The 13,537-nt window shown below is 47.3% G+C and overlaps 1 protein-coding gene across 3 annotated transcripts; it reads left to right on the top strand.

Moving 5' to 3' along the window:
* Positions 1 to 23: 23 nt before the first annotated feature.
* LOC119249928 (RNA-binding protein 4) lies at positions 24 to 12,528 on the top strand. Of its 3 annotated transcripts, XM_037517497.2 has the most exons (4): positions 24 to 103; positions 992 to 1,414; positions 4,346 to 5,039; positions 6,860 to 7,258. In XM_037517497.2, the coding sequence occupies exons 2-3, from the start codon at positions 1,003 to 1,005 to the stop codon at positions 5,029 to 5,031; spliced, it is 1,098 nt and encodes a 365-aa protein (XP_037373394.1). In that variant the 5' UTR covers positions 24 to 103; positions 992 to 1,002; the 3' UTR covers positions 5,032 to 5,039; positions 6,860 to 7,258. The 3 variants fall into 3 exon arrangements, with proteins under 3 accessions (XP_037373394.1, XP_054553425.1, XP_037373395.1); XM_054697450.1 differs by lacking the exons at positions 4,346 to 5,039; positions 6,860 to 7,258 and adding an exon at positions 12,467 to 12,528 and having other exon boundaries at positions 44 to 103; XM_037517498.2 differs by lacking the exon at positions 4,346 to 5,039 and having other exon boundaries at positions 45 to 103.
* Positions 12,529 to 13,537: the final 1,009 nt, after the last annotated feature.

Raw genomic sequence — 13,537 nt, 5'->3', positions numbered from 1 at the left:
ACCTCCCCCTCTACCCAGAGTCACCGCTGCGGCCGCCGCCATTTTAGCGTTTTGTCAGAAGCGTCCGCGCCGCGAGGAAGATCCCCTGCTGGTTTCCGTGCTGGTGAGCGAGCCCGGGCCCCTCTCCCGCCTCTCCTGCCCCCTAGATCTTGTCTCATTCCCTTGGGTCTCCGGGACACCCTGGTGGGGTCGCGGCCTCCGCCCCCTTGCCTGAGAGCCGGCCTCGGTGCTCGGCGTCGCGCGGGGAGCCCGGGGCAGCCCTTCCCCCACGGCCTCCCTCGGGTCCCCCGGTGGCCCACCCTGCGCCCCCGGGCCTGGCGCCGCTTCCCGCCCCATTTCCCACCCGGAGACGCGCGTGTGGCCGTCGGGATCACGACCCCTTGCGAGAATTTCGGGCCCGAGACGTGGGAGGCGACTGAAGCCCCGGTCTCTGGCCGCACGTTTCTCCTTCCTGCGGGAGCCCGAAGGACGGCTCCCCGGGAGAGGCTCCCACGCCGCGGCTCCTGCACTCGCGCCCTGACCCCGTTTGCCCTTTTACTGCTTCCGAAGAAAAGCCCGAAACGTAGCTTTAAAGGCCCACTTTTCCGGACATGCCGGCTGCCTCTTGGGACGAGAGGAAGAGACGGTTCCTAATTGCAGGCAGGCCGGCCAGCGAGCCAGTAGCTAGAGCTTTGTTTTCCAACGGTCCTTGTCGTGGATAGAAAAGCACAGTACTCCCGGCCCTTGCGTTATTTCCGCTCCTGTTTGAAACGGCAAATCTTACGGAATCCTTTGTCCTCCATACAAGATACCTGTAAAACAAGACAGGTTCGCTAGCCCGTGTCGCTCGCCTCCGTATTCCTTTTCATTATTGTGTGGAGGAGGTGCGCGTGAGTTGCATGAGAAGGAAAACTGGAAATGATTGTGTGAAAGGAGATGACAGTATTGATTTATTCTTTAAACTGATGGGCCTAAAGATCTTATGTTAGAAAGTTTGTTTCTTCTCATCCAGGCTGTGGCGAGATGGTGAAGCTCTTCATCGGAAACCTGCCCCGGGAGGCCACAGAGCAGGAGATCCGCTCCCTCTTCGAGCAGTATGGGAAGGTGCTGGAATGTGACATCATTAAGAACTACGGCTTCGTGCACATAGAGGACAAGACGGCGGCTGAGGATGCCATCCGCAACCTGCACCACTACAAGCTTCACGGGGTGAACATCAACGTGGAAGCCAGCAAGAATAAGAGCAAAACCTCCACAAAATTGCATGTGGGCAACATCAGCCCCACCTGTACCAACAAGGAGCTTCGGGCCAAGTTTGAGGAGTATGGCCCGGTCATCGAGTGCGACATCGTGAAAGATTATGCCTTCGTCCACATGGAGCGGGCAGAGGATGCAGTGGAGGCCATCAGGGGCCTTGACAACACAGAGTTTCAAGGTGAACCACCCTCTTTGGGAGGAGGGCTGAAGATAGGCTATGTTCAGAAAACAGGTTGGATAAGTAAAGGGAGGGTTTTGGGGGTAGAGCTCCAGCTGTTGCCTGGTTGATGGTGAAGGAATAAGTGTAGGTGGTGGACTTAAAATGGAGAATGCATGGGAATTTTTTGGAGGGGGTAACGTACTGCTGTGTTTCACTCTGCATTTGTTTCAGCATGATCACCAGCATTCTGCGTTATTGTACGTATGAAGAACCAGGCAGAAGCAGCTTAAACCAACACATTTAGGAGTGAATCCCTTTTCAGTTCCCCTACCTCATCCCAACTCATAACTTCCCAGGAAAGATAACTGACATTGACTAGCTAGATTTAGATAGCTAGTTCTGAAAGGGCTCAGCTCTTACTGCTTTTCTATTAACGCTTGTACCAAGAGGTTCTGCTTTGAGGATGAGGCCACTCTACGATTAAAAGAGTGATGAGATCCTGAGGAGGTATGGCGGTGCCTTTTCTGTGGTTTGGGTGGTAGATTTCTAACATACTTGGTGAATAGAGCACTTGGAGGTGTGTTATCTTGGAGCCTTGACTAGATGATAGATGACACAGCATGCCTGGAGGGCAGCCTGAGTGCTTCTGTGCATTGTCACTTTGTTTGGAAGGTATTATCTTAAGAGAGGCCTTTGTGAAGGGGGGTGGTAACCACAGTCAGTGGCTAGCTTCTCCCACCCCCTTTGGGGTCCCCAGTGTCAGTAAAAAGCCTTTTCCCTTTGTAACTACTTCAAAATTACGGGGTGTACTCACAACTCTTTGTTAAATTTTTAACTTAGATTCTAACCTTTTTAGCCCAAAGGTGGTAGTGTCTACTGCTTTTCCTGACTCTTCCTCGTGTTGCAGTCATTGCAGTGTCTGTGGTATTTCCCTAACTTTGACCTTTGTTAGAGCTGGAGGTGTCTGATCATCATCCCCCAAGTAACAGATGTCTTGTGTCGTGGGTATTGCCGTGCATTATTAAAGAGATGTGTCCCAGGTGTCTCAGGTCTAGTTTGTTTTCCTTTTTTAATTGGTAAGTTGAGAATTGTTTTGTGTCAACAACTTAATTGGGAGCAAAGGCTGCCCTTGTGTGGGTTTGTGGTACAGCACCTAAATTTTGGACACTCGTCTACACTTGAACGCAGTTGTACAGGAGTTGTTGCGTTACGTGGGTAAGGGGAGCTGATGCATGGCGTGGACTGGTTCAGGACAAATTACCTTGTAGTCTGACTCTGGGCACCTGAACTCTAGTTGCTTTGATGCTGGCTGGCTGGCTGTTGGCGGGTATTTGTTTCCCGTCAGTCAGCCCTTCTCCGCGGCGGTGTCTGCACAGTGCATGGTGGCTGAGCCTAGAGTAGCAGTATTTGAGTGGGCTTTTTCCTTTCCCCAGTCTCGATGTTGAGTATATTTATTTTTGCCCATTTAGAGAAATCTGTTCTAAGTATTTTTAAAGACATAGTTACTTTGTCTGATTTTAGAATCCATGCATTTTTAAATCAGGAGGTTTATTCATGACCTTTATGTCCTGGATGTGCAGAGTTGGTTCCTTGGTTATACTTGTTTTCTCTGGTTTTGTTTGATGCCAGAATAGCCCCATGGGTAAATGCCAGGGAGACAGATGCACTTTAAAGCACTTAAGTACTTAATTGCATAGTTTAACTTTTAACCTGCAACACCAGCTGGAATGTGGAAACAGGAGTTTTTTGTTATTTTGGCCTTTCCATCCCCTCCCCCTTTCCTAGTCTCCTGTTTGCTAACTTCAGGTAAAATTGTACGTTTCCCACTTTCTGCAATGTTAGATGAGTAGATGACCTACTTGTTGTTTCTCCCCTGATTCTGGCCATTCCCTTCTGTCGCGTCTGTATGTTTGGGTGGTTTGGCCAGTTGCACTGGAAAGCTTTTGCTTACCAGTAAATGGGCTGATGTGGTAGGTGGACACCGCTTCTGTGAAAACGTTCAAAAGTCAACTTTTTTCCTTGGTTAGGTTTTCAGAAGTAATGTGTTTCTTTTCTAGAATACAAATTGTTATTTTCAGGAAAAAATGGTAATACAGGTTCTTTGGCTCTCAGAGCCTTAGTTTTAGGATAAAAGTTATTTGGATCTTGCTACAAGGAACAGTCTGATTCACTGACTAATGGTTTTTCTTGACTTTTCTCATCCTCCCCCTTCACATTTTTAATAATCTTTCAATAAAAATGCAGTCATCTTGTGAAGTGCCGCCCCTGTTTCCTTTGAGCGTACTGGGGGTCAGTGAAATTAGCTTCTAGATGGTAAAGAATCCTTGTTAGAATGAACCAACAATTTAAAGGCCGCAGGTAAGAAAGGACATCCTTCGGCTTGTTTTATGCCTCTCCGCCACGTGTGTGAGTGTGTTTTCCCCAAAAGTCTTAAAACTTGCCTGCTGCACCAGCCATGACACAAGCCTGGATCACTCTGGCAATGGTAACTTACTCTCTTCTCTCTGATTTTTGGGGTGTTGTGTGAGTGCACGACTGGCCTTGTAGTCTCCCGCTTCGTGAAATCAGCCTTGATGGTGAAGACGGAAGGTGTCAGAATCTTGTGGGAGCGCTCTCACCGGGAGGTCTTCGGACGTTGGGTCGCAGGAGTCGCTTTTGTCTAGTCATTTGGCAAATGAGCAGATGCTTGTTTTTGAGTGAGAGCAGTTTCTTAAGCATTCAAATAGCGTCACGGCTGAAACACGTCTTCCTCTAATTGATCTTTGAGATCAGGTCATTATATTTATTTATATGTTGGCTTCCCCCCCCCCCCTTTTTGGGAGCGCCCTCCCCCCCCCCCCCCCGCCTTAGGTCGTCTGGGTAAAGCCATTGCTAGGCCCGGTGTCTGGGGTAGGGGCTGGGGCTATGACGAAGAGTGATAGCAACCCTTCTTGCGTCTGTTTCTTCAAGGCAAACGAATGCACGTGCAGTTGTCCACCAGCCGGCTTAGGACCGCGCCCGGGATGGGAGACCAGAGCGGCTGCTATCGGTGCGGGAAGGAGGGGCACTGGTCCAAAGAGTGTCCGATAGATCGTTCGGGCCGCGTGGCGGACTTTACCGAGCAGTATAATGAGCAGTACGGAGCAGTGCGTACGCCTTACACCATGAGCTATGGGGATTCGTTGTATTACAACAACGCGTACGGAGCGCTCGATGCCTACTACAAGCGCTGCCGTGCTGCCCGGTCCTATGAGGCAGTGGCGGCTGCAGCTGCCTCCGCGTATAATTACGCAGAGCAGACCCTGTCCCAGCTGCCACAAGTCCAGAACACAGCCATGGCCAGTCACCTCACCTCCACCTCTCTCGATCCCTACGATAGACACCTGTTGCCGACCTCAGGAGCTGCTGCTGCTACAGCTGCTGCTGCTGCAGCAGCTGCTGCTGCTGTTACTGCAGCTTCCACTTCATATTACGGGCGGGATCGGAGCCCCCTGCGTCGCGCTACAGGCCCAGTCCCCACTGTTGGAGAGGGCTACGGTTACGGGCATGAGAGTGAGTTGTCCCAAGCTTCAGCGGCCGCGCGGAATTCCCTGTACGACATGGCCCGGTATGAGCGGGAGCAGTATGCGGATCGGGCGCGGTACTCAGCCTTTTAAAGCTTGAGGTGAGAGCGGTGGGGTGTCCCTTGTTCTGATTTTGCCATCCCTCCTGCAGCCTAAAGGCTTCAGTTAGGCTGCCCTGCTTGCTTTGCTTTTGGCAGGGTTAGGGTGAGGTTCCTAGGCCTAGTTCAGAGGCTAAGGCAAAGCCCCAACTGCTGAACTTTGAAATATGTCAACAGTGTTAGTCCTCACGGCTACTTGCCAGGGCTCCTAGTCTTGAGAGTCAATTTGATTCTATTCAGCTGGGAAAGCAGCCCAAGAATGGTGTGCTGTAATTGAGCTGAACCTGGGACCCAGACATTCTGACTCAGGTGTGCTGTTTCTCAGAACCTTTGTTGAAATTCCTAGGTGTGCGACATTACTTGTGCTATGTGAAAGGTCTGCTGTGACCTGTGATGATAAAATCCGTAACTAGTTAACTGATCATCACTACTGAGGGTCCAGTTACTGTGAAACTACCAAAATGGCGTCATCTTAATCTTGAAGCAGCGTATTTCTGACATTCCTGAACCTTCGATCCCTGTGAGCTTTATAGAAAAAATTATTTGATGGTAAGTTGGGGTAAAGAAGAGTAGAAAGATATCTTCTTTCAATTTATAAAGTTGAGTTCGATGTGGAATTTAGGGCATAGACTTAAATTCACCTTCTCCACTCAGCTTAGATTCATTCCTTCAATTTAGTGCCCATCCCATTGCTTTATCTATGAATTTGACCTCTAAGAACCTGTTTGTTCAGGTTTTTTCCTTTAACTGTACCCACAGTGCTAGGTTTGACATCCTCTCCACTTCTTCAAGGTATGTGCTAATATAAATACGTATTCACACCTGTTAGCTTTACTCTTTGGTAATGCCGAAATCAGAGTTGGGAGCTTTGCCTTAAGCACATCACTCCCTTTATCTTCCGACGAGCTACAGTTATTTGCTACTCTTGAAACCACCAACTCTGCCTTGAGTCCTCTGGCCTTTTCCTCTGCTAAACATTTGGAGCCTCATGATCCATTTGGCTCTACTTGAATATATTCTCTTCTGATGCTTGCCAGCTTTGGGCTCTAGGTGTTGGAGATTGCTGTTGTATTCAAGGGTGATTGTCAGCACCCTTTGTTTTGAGTAGGCCCCTCCCCCCCCCCCCCAGTGTGTCCCAGATGTTACCTCCCTGTAGTGACAGGGTAGGTGCTGCTCTGTCATCGTTGCAGTTAGGGCAGAAGGTACGTGATTTGCCCACGGACATGGTATAGCAACTCACTGACAGGACTGGCAGAGAAACTTGAGTGACTTGATGTGTGGTTTTCACATGCCCTCCATCCAGTACCTTCTTTTAATTTCTTCCCTAGGCAAAATTTGCATGTTCTCAGGTCTTACAGCTTGTTTACTTGATACTACTTTGCCTAGACCTCGAATGTTTTTTAACTGGGGCCTTGTAGTAACTCCCAGATTGAAACCATACTTTTGACTTACTACCCCACAGAACTTTTTGAAACCTTCCCTTTTCCTGCCCTCCAGTGACAGCAGCTTGTGATGTGAAATTGTCTTCTCTGAGGAATGTTCAGGTTAACATCAAGAGAATAGCCATGTCTTTGCCTACTGTCATGAAAGTAAATTTGCTATTTAATCTAGAGAAAGGCCCCAGTCTGGGATTGCCTAGCCTTCCCAGCGCTTCCCTGGCCTTCAAGTTTGTGCCACTCTTAGAAATTACTGTGATACTGGGGATGGGTACAAGTTAAAAGGAGAGTCAAGATACCAAACATTGTAAAGATGTTCTTTGACGTTTAAATGGGAAAGCCCTTTTGAGCTTTGCTGTAAAGCCCCTGTATTGTGCTCTCTTTCAGGTGGGATGTGTGTGGGCTGAAATTCCAAGCTGCGGTTGTGCATGAGAATACACCCTTCGTGGTACCCCGTCTCCGGGACGTTCTCGGCTCTGTGCGTTCAGTCCCTCAGGAACCGTGGACCTTAATTTACCTTGCTAAAGTTCAGACCTCTCTTTCCTCTCTCCTGCCCATTTTCCTGTTCTTTTCTTCTGTAGTTTCCCATTCATGTTCTGTTCTCCCAGCAGGCCTCATTGTGTGCAGAAACTGGCGGGGCTGTCTCCCTGCCTCCTGCTTCCAGTGGGTGTTGGATTTGGGAGTGACTTGGTGAGAGTGTCTGTCACTACTCCTGAGTCTTTTTGCCAGACTATCTAGAGTTGAATCACTTTTCTTTCCAGTGAAATAAATGGTTTTTCAACTTAGGGCATGTGTGCTGTGAGAGAGTTCTTGCTTGGGTTTGTGTCTGGGTTCTTTATTTGTTCTGGAAGAGTAGGGGGTGGGGGGTGGGGCCAAGGTTATTGCAGATAGGATTTGCAGATACAGAGGAAAAGGGGTTACTGAAGAGGAACCAGGTAGGTAGCCTTATTCTAGTAGTTTCCCTCATGGGTCCACCCTTATAAGCTTAGTAAATAGCTTTGAGCTGCAGGTCTTCTCTGTTAGTGAAACAGGCCTCCACGCCTCACTGCCGCTGTCCAGCCAGCCCGTCAGTCAGTACATCTAACTTGACTTCCAAGGCAGAGGTCTCGGAAAAGGAAGGGTTGTTTTACCTCATTTACTCCTCCCAGAAATCATTTTTCTGTCCAGTATACTGATAATTCCTCTTACCCTGAAAATACACATCATTGTTGAACATGGAAGCCTGACTTTGGAGAGAGATCAAATGATGTATATAAGACTACAGCTGAGGACAACTGGGTGGAGTTAGTGGACTGGGGACGGAATAGTTACCAGCTTCTACAGATGGGAAATGGTCGATTCAATATCAAAGGCCATGGCTCACATCTAGGCCAGGTAATTTCCTCGTATTCGTCGTCCCTGGCTGGACTGGTTTTCTACCACCGCCACTTGGAGGGTTGGATTTACTTTGGTCCCTTTCTCTCTTCAAAAACAAGATCCGTTACTGATCTGCACCTTTATTTCTATCACTACATTCCCTTAGTCTGATGGGTTGGGGCAAGTTTCGAAAGGTGGAGACTGGCAGTATTGATTCAACAAGTAACTTCTGAGTAATTTTCTCTGCAAGGTATTGTTCTAAGTGCTGCGGATTCATAGTAGTTCTGGTACTTACATTCTGAGAGGGAGAAAAAATAATGTCACATACAAAATTTTGTTGATAGGAATGGTCAGTGACCAAAGCTCAGGTTTCTGAGGTGGTGTGGTAACAGAAGGTTCAACATGGGCAATACATATTTTCGCACTGGACAACATGCTGTCTGGCTACCATTTTACTTTTTTTTTTTTTAAATAGAGGCATGTTTATTTCTTTATTTGTTTTGTTTGTTCTGTTTACACATGCACTGGGTACAGTCAGAAGGGCGGGAGGGTGAGAGAATTCACCAGAGCCAGAGCGGGGAGCAGAGCAGGCAGAAGGACCGAGTACACTGCTGAGGGGAGCAGCGGGCGGCAGGAGAGGTCTGCACGCCATGTGGGACCCTCCTCAGGTGGCCGGGGAGCAGCCGGGGATCGAACCGGCGCCGCAGAGGCCCCGGGCAGCCTCGCAACCCAGCGCTCAACCGCTGTGCCACCGGGGAGGCCCACTTTTTTTTTTTTTTTTTTTTTTTTTAAATACAAGCACTGGGTACAGTCAGAAGCGCAGGAAGGTGAGAGAATTCACCAGAACAGGCAGACTGATGAAATACACTGCTGAGGGGAGCAGCGGGCAGCAGGAAAGGTCTGTCGCGCCATGTGGGACCCTCGCCTGCGGCCGGGGATCGAATCGGTGCTGCAGAGGCTGCGGGCAGCTTCGCGACCCAGCGCTCAACTGCTGCACCGCCAGGGGAGGCCCTGGCTACCGTTTTAAAGGAAGTCAGTCGTTCTGCTTTGAGAGCATTGTCTCTAATGCTCTCAACCAATTTTCAGGATTGTCAGGATCTGGACTGGATTAGTGCAACAGTCATACTTTTTTTTTTTTTTTTAAGAAAAGTTAACATTGAAAAGCTGACGAATGGAAAAAGTGAATTCTGAAGCTAAGAGGTAACTAGAAAGAATTGAATGTGCTGGTATTTCAACAATTACCTTTTAAAAATTAAGCTTCAACTGAGTTGAGATCGCAGTCTGTAATCAACAAGGTTATGCTGATATCAGCTCAGGAGTTACATGGTAGTTTCTCTAGAGTAATACTTGAATACACCTGATTTTCTGTAGTGTTCCACCATGTACGTTTAGTAAAGCATGATTGGCATCCACCTTGCATTTCATGAAATGCTGATTGGCTGCTTATTATAAAGCGTAAGTGCCATGTGGAGATTGCAAAGATGAACCTGACAAGGTGCCTGTCCTTTGCCCTCCACAAGCTGTGGTGTGTCTAATCTTGGGTGGACAAATGGTGTATCACTGGGAAGTCAAGCAGGGGATGGGAATGGCGACACTAGTCTACTGATCTCCTACCCAGCCTGGTTCTGAGCAGGTCAGAAGGACTTCGGGTAGTTTCCAGGGTGATTTTTGGGTTTTGATTTGGTGTTCCACCTCGACTTTATTTTTTTTAAAGATTATTTTTGTGTAGAAGAACTGGGGTGCAGGCCAGAGGAGCAGTGGGTGGGAGGGTGGGGGGGGGGAGAGGATTCACCAGGGACAGAACAGGCAGATATGAAATACACTGCTGAGGGGCGCAGTGGGTGAAACAGATCTGCTGCAGCATGTGGGTCAGCAACCTGGCCAGGGTGGGTGGGCCTACGCAGTGGTAGCGCTTAGACTTAACCCCTAGGCCATCAGGGAGGCCCTCAACTTTAAGAGGTTTTTTTTAGGCATCCTAAACGTGGGGTTAATTTTGGTGAATGCTAAGTTAAAATCAGGTGTCTGACACCAGAGCCACATCACTCAACTTCTGTGAAAGCAGGAGAAAGTGGAGTTCCAAAAGGGAACGTATTCAAAATTTAAAGCCTTTCAAATATATTGAGGGAACACTTGGTCCATTTGAGGAGTTCAGAATCAAATTAGTAAACATATATAGAAAATAGAAAAGGTAAATAAATGTTTGCTTCAGAGTAAAAAATCCGCAAATATGATTTATGAGGTTCAGCTTTTTAGATAATAGCTAAATAGGGAGGATGGGGAAATGTGGATGGGTAAGTAATGTGTATAAGCAAAAATAAGTAACTTCTAGAAGTGGTAAATGGAGCATTAGGAGCATCTTAGACATGAACAGCTAAAACAAACCATTGTTTCTGGGTAGAATGTTGTAAGAGGCTGAAAGCCTTTCTGTTTGTTAAACCATGTCATTATTTTGATAAAAATGAAAAGTTTTGTTTGCCAACAGCTCTTTTTTTCCATTTTAAACCCAATGGTGATGGCTTAGTGCTGGTGAACCTTCCAACATATCAAATGCAAATCATCAGCAGGAGTAGGGACTTGTGTTCCTTTATCCCAGCCTGAGATAGATGGCTGGGATGGTCTGGGAGGGCAGGTACCCAAGGAGGAAACTCCTAACTAGTGATAAGGAAACCTTGAAAGCGGAATTGAGCTGTTAATTACTGCTCCCGTTTTGTGTCACTTGTCCAGGCTACCAGAGGGAAGCTGAATACTGGGCTCTTTGTCCACCTGGGTCTGGTTCTTTCTTTGAGGTCTGAGACGGCTGGTTTCTTCCCTTCAGTACCTTGAATCACTAAACATTCATGCACTCAGTCGTGCAACAGCAGGGGCTCTCAGTCTCACTGTGTATGTCCCAGGCTTCCTTAGTGTAGCACTTCCTGTCTCGTCTATTTTATCTGGGCTATTGCAAAAGGAAGGAGAATATTTTTTTTAAGATTTATTTATGCATACAAGAGCTGGGGTACAGGCTAGAGATGCAGGGAGGGGGTGAGAGGATTCACCAGAGACAGTGGGGAACAGGCAGACTGACTGAAACACACTGCTGAGGGGAGCAGTGGGCGAGACAGGAGAGGTCTGCTGTGCCATGTGGGTATCTCTCTGGCCGGCTGGGGTTCAAACTTGTGCTGCAGAGGCTGACAGGTAGCTTCATAGTGTGGTGCTTAACCCCTTGCACCACCAGGGAGGCCCAAAAGGAGAATATTTTTTTATTCACTGGCTTGCGCTGGACTAGGAGTTCTGATGTTTTTATAGACTTGTAATGGTTTGAAGAGCAAACTTCATCAGTGAATAATGTAACTTTCCTGGAAAGCCAGAGAAGCAGCCTGGGAGCTAAGATGCCAAAAAGAGAACAAAAAGTTTCCTCTGGAACTTGAGTGTGGCACACCTGTAAAATGTGGAGGGCCCAGCAAAGATAACTGATCCTGAATATACACAACTCGAGATTTATGGAATGAAATTAATGAGGTTTTTAAGATGTATTTAATCCGTTTCTTGGCTCACATTTCCCCCAAAATAAGTATTTGAATAAATCATGTGCTCCATAGTTTAAAGGGTGGTATTTTTGTCCTTAGTGGTATATAAAATAATGTCTTCTAACATCACTGACATTTGGGGTTGGGTGACTGGTTACTCTGCATGAGTACTCTTTGAGATAGAATGGCATTTGACATTTTGCTACATGCTATCAAGTTGGTGGCAAAAGCTGTTCCATTTCAAGGTATGAAGATGTTCCTATAAATTCTTATCAAGGGCCTACCCTGGTGGTGCAGGCAGTTTTGAGTGCAGTGCTGTGAAGCTGTCTGCAGCCTCTGCAGCGCGGGTTCGATTCTGGCCAGCCAGGGCAAGAATCCCACGTGGCATGACAGACCTCTCTTGTCTCGCCCGCTGCTCCCCTCAGCAGTGTGTTTCCGTCAGTCTGCCAGGTCTGTTCCCCTGCTCTGTCTCTGGGGAATCCTCTCACACTCTGGCGCATCTGGCCTGTTCCCCAGTTCGTGTATGCATGAATAAATCTTAAAAAAATAAATTCTTACCAATACATTTTATTTTTTCTAACCTGCAAGATGCTATCTTACTGTGGTTATACTTAGCATTTATTTTCATCGTGATTGAGGTTGATGGCGTACTTTTTTTTTTTTTTTTTTAAGATTTATTTATTTATTTATACAAGCACTGGGTACAGTCAGAAGCGCGGGAGGGTGAGAGAATCCACCAGAGCCAGAGCGGGGAGCAGAGCAGGCAGAAGGACCGAAGGACACTGCTGAGGGGAGCAGCGGGCGGCAGGAGAGGTCTGCGCGCCATGTGGGACCCTCCTCCGGTGGCCGGGGAGCAGCCGGGGATCGAACCGGCGCCGCAGCCCAGAGCTCAACCGCTGCGCCACCGGGGAGGCCTGATGGCGTACATATTTTTAGGAGCCATTTGTATTTCTCTTAATATCCCGAGTCCTATGGGGTATTGGTCATTTCTTTTATTTACTTTTGTTGTTGGGTATTGATCTTATTAATTTGTGGGGACAATGTATATAATAAGAACATGAGCTCTTTGTGATATAAGTTGCTAGTATTTTTCCAGTTTGTCATTTTATTTCATGATGTTTTTGCCACGCAGGAAAAATCAAATGTTTGGTGGTTGAATTTCCAGCTTTTTCGTCTTAGTACTTCAGAATTTTATATCCTACTTGGAATTTCTGCACTTGAAGAACCTAAGAAAATTCTTAACCTTTTTTCCCTGATATTTTCATGGTTTCATTTTTTACATTTAAAATTTTAATCTACTTGGAATTTATTTGATATAAAGTGAGGTGAGTAATGAACATGTGACTTTGTTGTCTAGCTGGCCACTCAGTTGGGGACCAAATTGAAACAAATCTCAGTGTTCATGGCAGTGGAACTAAGGGGGTGAGGAGGGTATCATTAGAGCATCATGTCTCCTTTCCTGATGATGAGAAGCCATTTTTAGCACACTCGGATGAGAGACTGGAAGCGGTGGAACCTTGTTACACACTAACGTACACTCGAGCAAACCCTGCTTATCCAGGGGGAAACACTGCCTTAGGCCAATCAAATTATAGTCTCAGGGGGGCAGAAGCAATCCTGGTTGTCAGCCTGTACTTAGAGTACTTGGAAAAATGTATTTAGGCTTTACTTTGTAGGGTGTTAATCAGATCTGTTTGCGGTTGGTGTGTCTCCTCCAGGATTCCGTCTGTAGAATTCACCCTAACCTCCTGAGCCAGCGGAGCTCCCCAGTCAGTAGTGAGGATGGGCGGTGTCCCACTAGTGAGGATGGGAAGGTGTCCCTTCCCTGCAGGGACACCTGCCTCTGTTGGCTAAGTGGACAAGAGGGACATGTCTCCTGACCTATTGCTTCTCCGTCTTAGAACTGTTTCCACCTCCGGTGAACAGCATGCAGACCTTTTGGGGACAAACATGTAGGTTTTAATGGTTTAATTGTAGGAAGATACTTTCTTTGGCAAAGTATTCCCACTGGCAGTGCAAGATAACGCGTATTTGTGATTTTTAGAACCTCATCATACCTGCTGAAAGTTCATTTTATTTGCTCTTCCGTCCGGGTGTACTGTTAAAATGTTTGTTCTGTTGGGAGGTATTCTTCACTAGGCCCGATGACCTTTTTTTCCTTGAATTTGGCGGTGAGACCTGTGGCCTCTTACAATGTGTGTTA

The sequence above is a fragment of the Talpa occidentalis genome, unplaced genomic scaffold, assembly GCF_014898055.3.
Source record: "Talpa occidentalis isolate TD23 unplaced genomic scaffold, MPIMG_talOcc4v2.1 talOcc4.17, whole genome shotgun sequence".
NCBI classification, from domain to species: domain Eukaryota; kingdom Metazoa; phylum Chordata; class Mammalia; order Eulipotyphla; family Talpidae; genus Talpa; species Talpa occidentalis.
This window is presented reverse-complemented; position numbering and strand designations above follow the sequence as displayed.